This window comes from Doryrhamphus excisus, linkage group LG6, assembly GCF_037039965.1.
Source record: "Doryrhamphus excisus strain RoL-2023G ecotype Guam linkage group LG6, RoL_Dexc_Guam_v1.1, whole genome shotgun sequence".
Classification (NCBI taxonomy): Eukaryota; Metazoa; Chordata; class Actinopteri; order Syngnathiformes; family Syngnathidae; genus Doryrhamphus; species Doryrhamphus excisus.
Genome location: NC_136362.1, coordinates 10,972,468 through 10,987,848, shown reverse-complemented (window position 1 = coordinate 10,987,848; position 15,381 = coordinate 10,972,468). Strand labels below are relative to the sequence as shown.

The following is a 15,381-nucleotide window of genomic DNA, read 5'->3' as shown; positions in this document are numbered from 1 at the left end:
CTTCAATGCCTGTAACATAATACTCACATTTCCGACTTTACTGTAGTAATATTTGTACTGTTTTTCATGTTTCCACATAAATTTAGGGGCAAAGATAAAGTCTTAAAATCTCAGATGTATGTATTTTTTCACTGTCACTTTGGGCTATAAAGTCTTATAATAATAATGATTATAATAATAATAAAAATCAAATTTTGTGTTTATATATTTCTAATTACAATTTTTTTTTTTATTAAAATTATTTACTATTATTAAACATATTCCTAAAAACATTAATCCACTTGCAAAATCCAAGATTCTGACCCACTATCTAAAGTACTGCGTACGTGTTTTACCATTTGAATAGAAAGCAGCCCTTGTTAAATCTAAAACGTTTATTTTTTTTTTTTAGAATCTTTCCATTTCGTGAAAAACAGTCCTGGTCCACATTTAGGAGTACAGACTCAATCTGGCAACCTGAGTGAAAACCAGCAAACCTAACCATTACACAGTAGTCTCTTGACAGTCAAATAAATACCTCATAAAATACCACATGTCCATGTTTTTCTACTCTATTGTGCAGTCTAAAATGTACTTCAAACACTCAGTGTAAATGTATATATTGTTCCCTTAAATGTTGAATGAAAATAATAAATAACCAGTGACTTAAAAATGAGGTGTCCCTCAATTGAATATACAATGACTGTTTTATCAGCAGTTACACGATGCTATTGAAAATAATGTCGACAGGTAACACTCAAAACTTCCATATCTATATTCTCGAGCATTTGATTTGTCGGCATTTTTTCCCACCACGATGCTTCCGATCTGTCTTAGAAGAAACAATACGGCAGCAGGGATCACCTTCTCCATGCACCAGGACTCATTCAAGGGATTTTCCTGAAATATGCTAACAACAACATGTTAGCATGCTAATATTAGCAGGTTAGCATTGCTAGCATGCTAACATTAGCAGGTTAGCATTTTTAGCCGTTTTCATAGGTATACATTATACTAGGTGTTGGCATTCTAACATTAGCATAGTAGCATTTTTAGCCATCTTTATAGGTAGACATTATTATACTAGGTGTTAGCCTGCTAACATTAGCAGGTTAGCATTGCTAGCATGCTAACATTAGCATAGTAGCATTTTTAGCCGTTTTCATGGGTAGACATTTACTATATATGAAGACTTAGCAATATCATGCTAGGTGTTAGCATGTAAACATTAGTAGGCTAGCATTGCTAGCATGCTAACATGAGCATAGTAGCATTTTTAGTCATTTTCATGGGTAGAGATTTACTGTATATGAAGACGTAACACTATTATGCTAGGTGTTAGCATGTAAACATTAGCATGTTAGCATTACTAGCATTCTAACATTTGCCATTTTCACAGGGAGACATTATTATACTAGCTAGCGTTAACAGTTTGGCTTTGCTAGCATGCAAACATGAGCATAGTAGCATTTTTATCCATTTTCATGGGTAGACACTTAAATGAAAACTTAGTACTATAATGATAGGTGTTAGCATCCTAATGGTAGCATGCTAACATAATTATATGGTATCTTAATATAAATACGGATATAAAATATCCATATTTTTTAAAAAAGTCAGATTTTGACCAAATTAGTGACATTTCTACACAACTGTGCAACAAACCTCCTGTCCCTGTGTCACACTGAGCTCCTCCAGAGTTCGTAGCCGATGCAGCACGTGGGCCATGTCGTCCTGCAGCCTCAACAGAGCCACAGCGACTTGCTCGTCGACATTTCCCCAGGAAGCACCGCTGGGGTGTGTGCACAGGGATGCGCTGTTGCAGGACGTCAAACACGGCTGAGAGTTGGAAGCGGTCTTCGGTGATTCTGAGACAGAAGCCAGACAGAAAAAGACCGCTTAAAGCCACCACCATGCGTGGATTTGCTTTGATGCCTTTAAACAAACTCGGAACACGTTTACCTCTGATGGAGGTAGCGCTGTGAGGTTCTCGAAGGTATGACTCTCCTCTGAGTGAGCTATCTTCTGCTTTAAGAGTGGAGGAGCTCTCAAACCAAAGATCTTGCTCCCTCACTGAGGCAGCCGGTGATCCAATTGACTCAATTTTGGAGTTAGACAGCATCTTAATGGAGAAATAGGAATTCATTATCATTACAATACCAAAAGTACATCAGTCCAAAATGTGTGCAAGTGGCTTATTTGTTCATAGGACACTATGGACATATGTGCCAGTGGTTTATTTGTTCATAGTACACTATGGACATATGTGCCAGTGGTTTATTTGCTCATAGGACACTATGGACAGATGTGCCAGTGGTTTATTTGCTCATAGGACACTATGGACAGATGTGCCGGTGGTTTATTTGTTCATAGGACACTATGGACAGATGTGCCGGTGGTTTATTTGCTCATAGGACACTATGGACAGATGTGCCAGTGGTTTATTTGCTCATAGGACACTATGGACAGATGTGGCAGTCATTTATTTGCTCATAGGACACTATGAACAGATGTGCCAGAGGTTTATTTGCTCATAGGACACTATAGACATACATATGTGCCAGTGGTTTATTTGTTCATAGGACACTATGGACAGATGTGCCAGTAGTTTGTTCATAGGACACTATGGACAGATGTGTCTGTGGTTTATTTGTTCATATGACACTATGAACAGATGTGTCTTTGGTTTATTTGTTCATTGGGCACTATGGACAGATGTGCCAGTGGTTTATTTGTTCATAGGACACTATGGACAGATGTGTCAGTGGTTTATTTGCTCATCAGACACTATGGACAGATGTGACAGTGGTTTATTTGCTCATAGGACACTATAGACAGATGTGCCTGTGGTTTATTTGCTCATAGGACACTATGGACAGATGTGCCAGTGGTTTATTTGTTCATAGGACACTATAGTCAGATGTGCCTGTGGTTTATTTGTTCATAGGACAGATGTGCCAGTGGTTTATTTGTTCATAGGACACTATGGACAGATGTGCCAGTGGTTTATTTGCTCATAGGACACTATGGACAGATGTGCCGGTGGTTTATTTGTTCATAGGACACTATGGACAGATGTGCCGGTGGTTTATTTGCTCATAGGACACTATGGACAGATGTGCCAGTGGTTTATTTGCTCATAGGACACTATGGACAGATGTGGCAGTCATTTATTTGCTCATAGGACACTATGAACAGATGTGCCAGAGGTTTATTTGCTCATAGGACACTATAGACATATGTGCCAATGGTTTATTTGTTCATAGGACACTATGGACAGATGTGCCAGTAGTTTGTTCATAGGACACTATGGACAGATGTGTCTGTGGTTTATTTGTTCATATGACACTATGAACAGATGTGTCTTTGGTTTATTTGTTCATTGGGCACTATGGACAGATGTGCCAGTGGTTTATTTGTTCATAGGACACTATGGACAGATGTGTCAGTGGTTTATTTGCTCATCAGACACTATGGACAGATGTGACAGTGGTTTATTTGCTCATAGGACACTATAGACAGATGTGCCTGTGGTTTATTTGCTCATAGGACACTATGGACAGATGTGCCAGTGGTTTATTTGTTCATAGGACACTATGGTCAGATGTGCCTGTGGTTTATTTGTTCATAGGACAGATGTGCCAGTGGTTTATTTGTTCATAGGACACTATGGACAGATGTGCCAGTGGTTTATTTGTTCATAGGACATAGAACTAACCTTCTCCATGGTCACATCTTCCATTGAATCACAGAATTCCTCATTATCTGAATCTGCGTGATGATCGTTTTCTTCAATATCTTTGTAATCTGGAAATACACAAACATACATATGGACTGTTTATAAAATATATATAATATATTGTAAATTTGCTAAGAAACTTAGAACTTAGAAAGGTTAGACATCAATGCATTTCCCCGCCAGAGCGAGGCCCATTCCATTCTGAAAACATTTGGGTTATTAATTTCCAGGTATTTACAACACATCTTTTGTTTGAACTAGGGATGTTCCGATCGATCAGCCACCAATCGGTATCGGCCGATATGAGTGAAAAAGGAAGTATCAATGTCTCGTCCAATAACTTGAAAATCTTTGAAAAGCTTTCGCCTTGTGCTGCATTTGGAGCCAAACAATTGGCAGGGTGTGGTGAGTTTGAGGCTTGCGATATCATCATCCGTCAGGCAGCAAGTGTGGGCAGAATTTGGGGATTTGGGAGCATGCAGACACTATGCAGGGGGGGAACTTTTGTTGTTGAATGTGCCAAAAAAATACACAGATGGGCGTAAAAAGGTCTGAGACCAAAGTTTGATGTTTGATTTTCACCTGGCTGCACGGTGCACAGGTGGTTAGCGCACAGGCCTCACAGCTAGAAGACCCAAGTTCAATTCCACTCTCGGCCATCTCTGTGTGGAGTATACATGTTCCTCCCACATTCCAAAAACATGCTAGGTTAATTAGCAACGCCAAATTGTCCATAGGTATGAATGTGAGTGTGAATGGTTGTTTGTCTATATGTGCCCTGTGATTGGCTGGCCACCAGTCCAGGGTGTACCCCGCCTCTCGAAAAGTACGTTCCTACCGCTCAAGTGTCCGTTCAAGCACATGTCGACGGGGCTGCCGCGTAGGCTGGGCTCAACAGAGCAGGGCAGCTCCTCCTCCTCTATCTCACTGTTTAGGGAGCTGTGGGTGGCGTTCGTCAAGGAGGACACGCTCGGCTCCATGCTGCTGCAGCTGGATGTCCTGGTGTCACACCACCACCCCTCGTCCTCCAGCGGGGGGGTCCAATCTGGGTTAAGAGTGGAATGGAAGGATAGGAATCAGGAAAGATGCAGCGGTTCACTAAATAAGAGTCGTTCACTGGAGCTCTTGTTGTATGAATCAGGGGCGTCCAAACTTTTTCCACTGAGGGCCCTTCTCATGCAATGGACTTGGCTCCCTCACCCTAAAAATTCATCAATTAAAGGGGACCTCTTATGCTTTTTCCATTTTTCTGACCTATGAATGTGGTTAGCATGTTGTATTCTCGTGTTAAACGATGCCAAAGTTTCAGATAATGAGGATTTTTTCCTGACTCTGACTTCACATTGAGCCTTGTGGCAAGTCCTTATATGGGCGTGCCTGTGTATAAGCTGTACAAGCTGTTATCTGTACAAGCTGAGTGGGACCAATCACAGTGTCCAATCCAATGAAATACAGCTGGAATAGGTGCAGATTCTGAAAGATCTAGAAAGCTTTCTGTGCCGGTTATTGTGTGTAGCTGCTCTACGAGTTCACAAGTCAATACAAAGGGCCAAAAATTAGCATAATAGATCCCCTTTAAAAGACTACAGTACAGCGGAACAGCACCAGGACAAAAACGCACGGTCCCAGGAGTTAAATATGCGTGAGTGACTTAATAATTTCTTGTGTCTGACCCGTAGGTTGGTGATTAAAATTGACGAATGAAGGTTTAAACTTTTTTGATGAGAAAAATGTGAAAAATGTATATAAAGTGAGAGAGAAAGAGGGAGAGAGAGGGGGAGTGGGAGGGAGAGAGAGAGAGAGGGAAAGGGTGAGAGCGAGAGAGAGGGAAAGGGAGGGAGAGAGAGAGAAAGAGGGAGAGTGAGAGAGAGGTAGGAGAGAGAGAGAGAGGGAGGGAGAGAGATAGAGAAAGAGGGATAGGAAAGGGAGAGAGAGAGGGGGGGGGTAGAGAGAGAGAAAGAGGAAGGAGAGAGAGAGAGAAAGAGGGCGCGAGAGAGGGAAAGAGAGAGAAAGAGGAAGGAGAGAGAGAAAGAGGGAGCGAGAGAAAGAAAGAGAGAGAGGGAGAGGGAGAGAAAGAGGAAGGAGAGAGAGAGAGAGAGAGAGAGAGAGAGAAAGAGGGAGGGGGAGGAAGAGAGAGAGGGGGGAGGGAGAGAGAGAGAGAGAGAGAGAGAAAGAGGGAGGGGGAGGAAGAGAGAGGGGGGGAGGGAGAGAGAGAGAGGCAGTGGGAGGGAGAGAGAGGGAGTGGGAGGGAGAGAGAAAGGGAAAGGGAGACAGAGAGGGAAAGGGAGACAGAGAGGGAAAGGGAGACAGAGAGGGAGGGAGAGAAAGAGAAAGGGAGAGAGAGAGAGGGGGGAGAGGGAGAGAGAGAGGGAGTGGAAGGGAGGGAGAGAGAGAGAGGGGGGAAAGGAGCGAGAGAGGGAGGGAGAGAAAGAGAAAGGGAGAGAGAGGGAGGGAGAGAGAGAGAGAGAGGGAGGGAGAGAGAGAGGGAGAGGGAGAGAGAGAGAGAGGGAGGGAGAGAGATAGAGAAAGAGGGATAGGAAAGGGAGAGAGAGAGAAAGAGGAAGGAGAGAGAGAGAGAAAGAGGGAGCGAGAGAGAGAGACAGAAAGAGAGAGAGAGGGAAAGAGAGAGAAAGAGGAAGGAGAGAGAGAAAGAGGGAGCGAGAGAAAGAAAGAGAGAGAGGGAGAGTGAGAGAAAGAGGAAGGAGAGAGAGAGAAAGAGGGAGAGAGAGAGGGAGGGGGAGGGAGAGAGAGGGAGTGGGAGGGAGAGAGAGAGGGAAAGGGAGACAGAGAGGGAGGGAGAGAAAGAGAAAGGGAGAGAAGGAGAGAGACGGAGGGGGAGGGAGAGAGAGAGGGGGAGAGAGAGTGAAAGAGAGGGCGAGAGAGAGAGAGAGAGGGGGGAGAGGGAGAGAGAGAGGGAGTGGGAGGTAGGGAGAGAGAGAGAGGGAAAGGGAGAGAGAGAGGGAGAGAAAGAGAAAGGGAGAGAGAGGGAGGGAGAGAGATAGAGAAAGAAGGATAGGAAAGGGAGAGAGAGAGAGAGGGGGAGAGAGAGAGAAAGAGGAAGGAGAGAGAAAGAAAGAGGGCGCGAGAGAGACAGAAAGAGAGAGAGAGGGAAAGAGAGAGAAAGAGGAAGGAGAGCGAGAAAGAGGGAGCGAGAGAGAGAAAGAGAGAGAGGGAGAGTGAGAGAAAGAGGAAGGAGAGAGAGAGAAAGAGGGAGCGAGAGAGAGAGGGGGAGGGAGAGAGAGAGAGGCAGTGGGAGGGGAGAGAGAGAGGGGGAGAGAGAGAGAGGGGGGAGAGAGAGGGAGTGGGAGGGAGAGAGAGAGAGAGAGGGAAAGGGAGAGAGAGAGGGAGGGAGAGAAAGAGAAAGGGAGAGAGAGGGAGGGAGAGCGAGAGAGAGAGGGGGAGAGAGAGTGAAAAAGAGAGTGAAAGAGAGGGCGAGAGAGAGAGAGAGAGGGGGGAGAGGGAGAGAGAGAGGGAAAGGGAGAGAGAAAGGGAGGGAGAGAAAGAGAAAGGGAGAGAGAGAGAGGGAGAGACGGAGGGGGAGGGAGAGAGAGAGGGGGAGAGAGAGGGAAAGAGAGGGCGAGAGAGAAAGAGGGGGGAGAGGGAGAGAGAGAGGGAGTGGAAGGGAGGGAGAGAGAGAGAGAAAGAGAGAGAGAAAGAGAGAGAGAGAGGGAGCGAGAGAGAGAGGAAGGGAGGGAGGGATGGAGGCAGGGAGAGACGGAGAGAGGGAGGGAGAGAGAGAGAAAAAGAGAGAGTGAGAGATAAATAGATACCAGAGACAAAAGATAAATAATATGTAGAATAAATATGCGTGTGTGCGTGTGTGCAGGTAGAGGGGCCTATTTGACACCCGATACCTTTTCTTTCCATCTTGCCTTCATCACTGTCACTCTCACTGTCATCACTTTTGTCTTCTTTTCCCAGATCATCACTACTCCCCTTGCATCCCTCCGCCTCATCCTCATTGGAACTCCTGCTATGAGCACTCTCCTTTTCTCCAACGTCTTGGATATCATTCCACAGACCTCCATAGCCTGGAATGGGACAGGAAAAACTCATTCAATGAAGTCATTCGAAATATAGTAAATATTCTGAATCAAGTACTTTCCTTCCAGTACAGGTTTCTTCGGAAACACCAGCTCTCCTCAAGACAGAAATACATATTTAGAAAGAAAATAAGTGCACTTTTAAAAGCATTGTATCTCCTAATGAAACTGCATACCTGCTTGTTTAGCAAAAGGCCTTGTGAAAGGTCTCCTGTCCACCTCATTATCGTCACCTTCAACTTCCGTGTAGAAATTTCCAAGCTGCTGAACCAGGTCAGAAACTTCGTTTGATACGGGCATGGTCTCCAAAATCTGACATATAAGAGACAAGTACAAGTACAAGTACAAGTACAAACACTTGTTGATGACATTCCTGAATTCTTCATTTCAAGCGATGTAAAACATTTACAAAGTTGAACGTACCAGTTGGATGTTTTCAACATACTTCGTCATGGCTTCCGCCTTTGTCATATTTCCTAAAGAGTTCCATTTATCCCTGGCAACAAAGTCAAGGACGAATACACACTTTGAATATCATAATCATATTAAGTGGTGTTAAATCTCAGCCATTTCAGCTCTACTTGGTTTCAAGCATATTTGCATTTCGGTGCAAAACAAAGGACAGAACACTAGACAGAATACTATTACTATTACTATTAGATATTACTACACAGGTTTTACACAAGTTTCACACTTTTGAACAGGAGTTGCTGGAACATGAGCCGTTTTTTTTAGCAATACTTATGGAACACAGAAAGAAAAAAATAGCCTTATGGTAAATCCCAATGAGATTAAAAAAAGCCCCAATTATGAGATAAAAAGTCACAGCTTTGAGATAAACTTGAAATTGTGAGATAAATTTATTTTTATTAGTCAAAATCACAAGATTAAAAAAATCATAATGAGATCAATTTATGATAAAAAGTCCTGATTATGACCTAAAGTCCAAATTGTATTATGAGATAAAGTTTAAATTATGAGACAAAAAGTCAAAATTATGAGATTAACAGCCAAAATTATTAGATAAAAATGATAATTATGAGATAAAAATTAATTATAATAATATTATATAATATAATAATAATTATTATTATAATATATAATAAATAATTAATACACAATTATTAATAATAGTTATAATTAATATAATAATTATTATAATTAAAATTATGAACTAAAAAGTCCAAGTGACATTAACAATGGATATATGGAAGTCACAATTATCAGATAAAAAGTCATAATTATGAGATAACAATCCAAATTATGAAATAAAAAGTCTAAGCGACATTTAAAATTCATAGATGGAAGTCACAATTATGAAATAAGTCTGAATTATGAGATAAAGTCAAACTTAAAAGATAAAAAGTCACAATTATTAAATAAAAAGTCCTAATTATGAGATTATGAGATAAAAAGTCCTAGTTATGAGATAAAAAGTCCTAGTTATGAGATTATGACACAAAAAAAACATAATTATGAGCTAAAAAGTCCAAGCGACATTTAAAATTGATACACGGAAGTCACAATTATGAAATGAAAAGTCACAATTATGAAATAAAAAGTCAGAATTATGAGATCAAGTCAAAATGATGACATACAAAATCACAATTATTAGATTAAAAAGTCCTATTTATGAGATTATGACATAAAAAGTCAAAACTATGACAAAAAAAATCAAAATTATGAAATAAAAAGTCAAAGTGACATTTAAAAATGACAAATGGAAGTCACAATTATGAAATAAAAGTCTGAATTATGAGATAAAGTCAATTTTTTTTGATAAAAAGTCCTAGTTATGAAATTATGACACAAAAAAACATAATTATGAGCTAAAAAGCCCAAGCAACAGTTAAATTGGATAGATGGAAGTCACAATTATGAAATGAAAAGTCACAATTATGAGATCAAGTCAAAATGATGAGATACAAAATCACAATTATTAGATAAAAAGTCTTATTTATGAGATTATGACATAAAAAGTCAAAACTATGACAACAAAAAACATAATTATGAGCTAAAAGGTCCAAGCGACAGTTAAATTGGACAGATGGAAGTCACAATTATGAAACGAAAAATCATAATTATGAGATAAAGTCAAAATTATGAGATAAAATCAAAATTATGAAATAAAAAGTCTAAGCGACATTTAAAATGGATAGAGGGAAGTCACAATTATGAAATAAAAAGTCAGAATTATGAGATCAAGTCAAAATGATGACATACAAAATCACAATTATTAGATTAAAAAGTCCTATTTATGAGATTATGACATAAAAATTCAACACTATGACACAAAATGGATAGATGGAAGTCACTATTATGAAATGAAAAGTCATAATTATAAGATAAAAAGTCACAATGATGAAATAAAACGTTGAAATTATGAGATACACACAATTTTTTTTCAGTGGCGGAAACGGGCTCCCAAATGCGGGCCGTGGCAAAAAAATTCCAGTCGCCCACTGAAGGCCCCGGGTACCAAACGCCCCCGCTTCCTCCCCTACTGAAGGTAACACACTCACCATTGAGCTTTCTGGTGTCTCTCCCAGATCCGAAAGGGTCTTTCTGTGCTGCACGGCCCTGAGGTGGCCTGCATGTAATAACTGTGGAACATCAGGTTCATGTCATCTGACAGCTGGAAAGGACCTGACAGGGGAACAAGGGGGGGGGGGGGGGGGGTGCAGGTATTATTAAGAATTATTATTAAGAATCAGAAATATAAAGATAAACTACAGGAGCAGGTCAGTTAATCAGCTTGATGAACAGAAGGTGAGCTTTAAAACTGCAATGTAGGTCAGCTTGAGCTACCGACAACTCCTGGACAAACTATACTGTATTATTATGGGCATCAAACACTCGTACAAATGAACTAATCCATTTCCCATTGTCCACTCTTCCCCCATGAAATACAGAACCTTCTTTCGGCAAGCTTCTGATCACTTTAACTGCAGCAGCAAATTTATCCTGCAGGGTGTGTTCGTCCTCCTCCTGCGCCATGGTGACCGTCAACGCGATAGTCCTCACCTGTCAACATCACACAAATGAGAAAATAAGTCCTCAATCAATACACTACTAATCATCTTATTTCAAGCTATTGAGTTGAAGTTATTAGCAACAAAAAAAACGTAACAATTTCATTTTAACTCACTCAATATACTGTGTCCTGGCGTACATATGTAAAATGTAAAAAATAAATCTCGTAACGGTGAACCAATCTGATTGGGAAATGTAGTTTAAAAGAAAATCCGCTAGCTAAAAATATTTCCAACAATGCACCGGGAAAGGGGTTTTAAACCGAAAGTACTCACGGGAAACGTAGTTCAGAGACGTCATCTGTTCAGGCTGATTAATGGTTCATTTTTACGTGTAATTAATACGTAAAATGACAAAATTAAACGCATTCATAGTAAAAATTATATAAAATATAATTTCTTTTGTAAATAATGCATCATTACTATCGAAACGATCAACCAATCTGGTTGGGAAATGTAGTTTAAAAAAATCCGTTAGCTAAACATATTTCCAACAATGCACCGGAAAAAGGGTTTTAAACCGAAAGTGCTCACGGGAAATGTAGTTCAGTGACGTCATTCTGTTCAGGTTACTTAATGGTTTCTTTTTAACGTGTAATTAATATGTAAAATGACAAAAACAAACGCATTAATAGCAAGAATTATATAAAATATAATTTATTTTGTAAATAATGCATCATTACTGTCGAAACGGTCAACCAATCTGGTTGGGAAATGTAGTTTAAAGAAAATCCGCTAGCTAAACAAATTTCCAACAATGCACCGGGAAAGGGGTTTTAAACCGTAAGTGCTCACGGGAAATGTAGTTCAGTGACATCATTCTGTTCAGGCAGGTTTCTTTTTACGTGTAATACATAAAATGACAAAAACAATTAAACGCATTCATAGTAAAAATTATATAAAATATATTTTTGTAATTAATGTATCACTACTATCGAAACGGTGAAACAATCTGATTGGGAAATGTAGTTTAAAGAAAATCCGCTAGCTAAACATATTTCCAACAATGCACCGGGAAAGGGGTTTTAAACCGAACGTGCTCACGGGAAATGTAGTTTAGTGACGTCATTCTGTTCAGGCAGATTCATTTTTTACGTGTAATTAATACACAAAATGACAAAAACAATTAAACGCATTCATAGTAAAAATTATATAAAATATATTTTTTGTAATTAATGTATCATTACTATATATTTTTTTATATACGTAACTCGGACTTCTTTGCGGATCTTTGTGAATCGCAAGCCAGCGGACGGCACAATTCCAGGCGGGGGAGGGAGCCCCTCTCTCGGACACACACTAGCAGCATCACAGCCTCGCCTCATTGAACAAGACAGAGAGAGAGAGAGAGAGGAGAGAAATGCGAAGGGATGTAAGATGGCAGAGCTACAAATGTTGCTAGAGGAGGAAATCCCTGCCGGCAAGCGAGCTCTTGTGGAGAGCTACCAAAATCTTTCCCGCGTCGCGGAATACTGTGAAAACAACTATGTTCAGGTAAGAAAATATGACGTTACATTCGATGGTTTGATGAGTATCTCCGTCGTGCCTGTACTGTGTGGTGATAGAAGTGGAGTGAGACCGCAGGGACAGGAAATGCTCGTCTTGGAAGGAAATCATCCTCAAACCGCTATTAAAAAAATGGCGTTTTGGGTCATTATGACGATTCGGTCGTCTTAAAGCGGCGTCAGTACGTTGAATACTTTAGTTGTGGACACACGGAGCCCTTCCTCGACGTGGAAGCTTGCCGGTGGTTGTAGAGGGTGTGTCGTTGTTCTGACCAACTGACTGCATCCTGCCACTAAACGTGTTATATGTCATATAAAATTAACATGGAAGGATATATTTTTCCCCCAAAATGCATTTAATATGTCCTTGCATCGTGCTACGGCGGTCTCATCTGTTTGAAAATGCATTATGCAAGCATTATCAACAATTAACAAGACTACAAATAGTATATCATTCAAAATGACAATATTGTTACTGCAGGAAACCTGTATACATTTTAGAAAGTAATCATTAGGTTTGCATATTATCCAAAAACAATGTATTTTGATTTTTCTATCACCTGGAAGTTGAACAGAAATTACTCAATAAAATAAGTAATAAGTCGGCTGCACGGTGGTATAGTGGTTAGCATGCAGGCTTCACAGCTAGGATACCCGAGTTCAATTCCATCCTCGGCCATCTCTGTATAGAGTTCTCCCCGTGCATGCGTGGGTTTTCTCCGGGTACTCCGGTTTCCTCCCACATTCCAAAAACATGCTAGGTTAATTGGCGACTCCAAATTAATTTGTGAATGGTTGTTTGTCTATATGTGCCCTGTGATTGGCTGGCGACCAGTCCAGGGTGTACCCCGCCTCTCGCCCTGAAGACAGCTGGGATAGGCTCCAGCACCCCCTGCGACCCTCATGAGAATAAGCAGAAGAAAATGAATGAATGAATAAGTAATAAGTAGGCTGCACGGTGGACGAGTGGTTAGTGTGCAGGCTTCACAGCAAGGAGACCCGAGTTCAATTCCATCCTCGGTCATCTCTGTGTGGAGTTTGCATGTTCTCCCTGTGCATGCGTGGGTTTTCTCCGGGTACTCCGGTTTCCTCCCACATTCCAAAAACATGCTAGGTTAATTAGCGACTCCAAATTGTCCATAGGTATGAATGTGAGTGTGAATGGTTGTTTGTCTATATGTGCCCTGTGATTGGCTGGCCACCAGTCCAGGGTGTACCCCACCTCTCACTCCGAAGACAGCTGGGATAGGCTCCAGCACCCCCACAACCCTTGTGAGGATAAGCGGTAGAAAATGAATGAATGAATGAATGAATGAAAGTTATCAGTAGGCTGCACGGTGTATGGAGTCGTTAGTGTGCAGGCTTCATAGCCCCAAACACCCAAGTTCAATTCCATCCTTGTTTGTCTATATATGCCATGTGACACCAGTCCAGGGTGTACCCCGCCTCTCACCCCAAAGACAGCTGGGATAGGCTCCAGCACCCCCGTGACCTTGTGAGGATAAGCGGTAAAAAATGAATGAATGAAGTAATAAGTAATAAATTCACCAATATGCAATAAAATCCACATTAAATTGCCATAATTATCATAGCAATACAGAACACTGATAATGTGCAAGATTTTAATACACTTTATAGTTTATCTTACACGCCTATATGAGTATAATGACCTGTTTATGTTGTAATGTACAGAATTCCAGTGTTCATGAATGCACCTTGCTTGCTGTGAGTGTGATTGGTGGATAATGAGGAAGTGTTGGTGTGGAAAGAGCCCTGCTCAGTTTAAAAAAAGAGTCAGGCCGTGTTCCTCAAGTTCATTACTTACTTAAGATGCTGCAAAATGTAACAATCGGGCATTTGTTGCAGGCGAGTGAGTCAGCATGAAGTCATTCAATCACAGCCATTTTTCAAAAGATAATCCCTTAACTGATTTTTTAGTATATTGTGATCTATTGATACATTAACAAGATTAGACTCCCATCTTTTATTCATTCATTCATTTTCTACCGCTTTTTCCTCACGAGGGTCACGGGGGGTGCTGGAGCCTATCCCAGCTGTTTTTGGGTGAGAGGCGGGGTACACCCTGGACTGGTGGCCAACAATTTGGATTCACCAATTAACCTAGCATGTTTTTGGAATGTGGGAGGAAACCGGAATACCCGGAGAAAACCCACACATACACGAGGAGAACATGCAAACTCCACACAGAGATGACCGAGGGTGGAATTGAACCCTGGTCTCCTATCTGTGAGGTCTCCGTGCTAACCACTCGACCGCCGTGCCGCCCACTCCCATCTTTCATCAGGAAAAAAAGTTTGTTTCTACCTTTTTCTATTCTTTAGTAATCAACAGTATAACATACTGTAGGTAAGTTTCAGGAAAATATCAGTTCCCGACTAAAAAGGGAGAAAACTAGTGTTTTTATGCAATTTTTTTGCTTTTGTCTCAGCTCAAATACATCAAGATAACAAATATGACACCATGAACTATTTACAATTTTAACATGTAGAATGGAATTATGAACAATGCGTAACCTTTTGCACGCTACACTCCTCCACGCTCTCTCTCACTTCCTCTTTCCTGTCATGTATGATTCTTCTATTCTCACGATCCTGGCCTTATTAAGCTATTATCAAATGCAATTCTGCCACCTTGTGGCCGTTTTTATGGGTTCAAATTGTTCTAAACTGAAATGCATTAGTGGAGAGTTGTGTCATCACCTTTTTTATTTGCCTCTCGCTCAAAAAAAACAACATAAAAGACATATAGATCACGTGGTTAGGATTGTTTTGGATTATAAAAGCATATATATACGTATTGTATGAGGCTCCTTCGTTAAATTCCACGTCATTTAAATAAACGTTGCATCTTCCTATTCCTGTCCGGACACGTTGAAATGTGAAAGTGTGCAGATGTACTTCATTGTAACCTTGTATGCATGTTTGAAATAATAATAACCATTACCATATTTATGAATGCCATAGAAATACTGGTGCGTATGATTGCAATTCCGCGCACATACAAGCGAGAGCTCGACAGCCAAATGTGTGCAAATGTGATTGGGGATTAGCACTGTGAAACGC

The 15,381-nt window shown here is 40.7% G+C and overlaps 2 protein-coding genes across 7 annotated transcripts in view; one reads left to right on the top strand and one right to left on the bottom strand.

Annotated features, from left to right (window-relative positions):
• Positions 1 to 1,314: 1,314 nt before the first annotated feature.
• Positions 1,315 to 12,551, bottom strand: LOC131125206 (acyl-CoA-binding domain-containing protein 5-like). 4 transcript variants are annotated; one of them, XM_078791411.1, is made up of 11 exons: positions 10,910 to 11,030; positions 10,677 to 10,785; positions 10,284 to 10,407; positions 8,185 to 8,257; positions 7,938 to 8,073; positions 7,826 to 7,859; positions 7,591 to 7,751; positions 4,557 to 4,763; positions 3,698 to 3,786; positions 1,942 to 2,101; positions 1,315 to 1,847 (listed from the first exon to the last, which is right to left on the bottom strand). In XM_078791411.1, exons 2-11 carry the CDS (start codon positions 10,756 to 10,758, stop codon positions 1,624 to 1,626), a joined length of 1,290 nt encoding a protein of 429 aa, XP_078647537.1. In that variant the 5' UTR covers positions 10,759 to 10,785; positions 10,910 to 11,030; the 3' UTR covers positions 1,315 to 1,623. The 4 variants fall into 4 exon arrangements, with proteins under 4 accessions (XP_078647537.1, XP_078647535.1, XP_078647534.1 ...); XM_078791409.1 differs by lacking the exon at positions 10,910 to 11,030 and adding an exon at positions 12,308 to 12,551 and having other exon boundaries at positions 1,320 to 1,847; positions 7,573 to 7,751; XM_078791408.1 differs by having other exon boundaries at positions 1,321 to 1,847; positions 7,573 to 7,751.
• The window catches only part of LOC131125205 (abl interactor 1-like), a 26,142-nt gene continuing 22,773 nt past the window's right edge, over positions 12,013 to 15,381 (top strand). The window contains exon 1 of one of the 3 annotated variants that reach the window (XM_078791407.1): positions 12,013 to 12,287. In XM_078791407.1, coding sequence (XP_078647533.1) covers positions 12,171 to 12,287 — 117 coding nt within the window. In that variant the 5' untranslated portion in view covers positions 12,013 to 12,170. The remainder of the gene's footprint in view (positions 12,288 to 15,381) is intronic. The other 2 variants (XM_058066506.2, XM_058066508.2) reach the window with 2 other exon arrangements.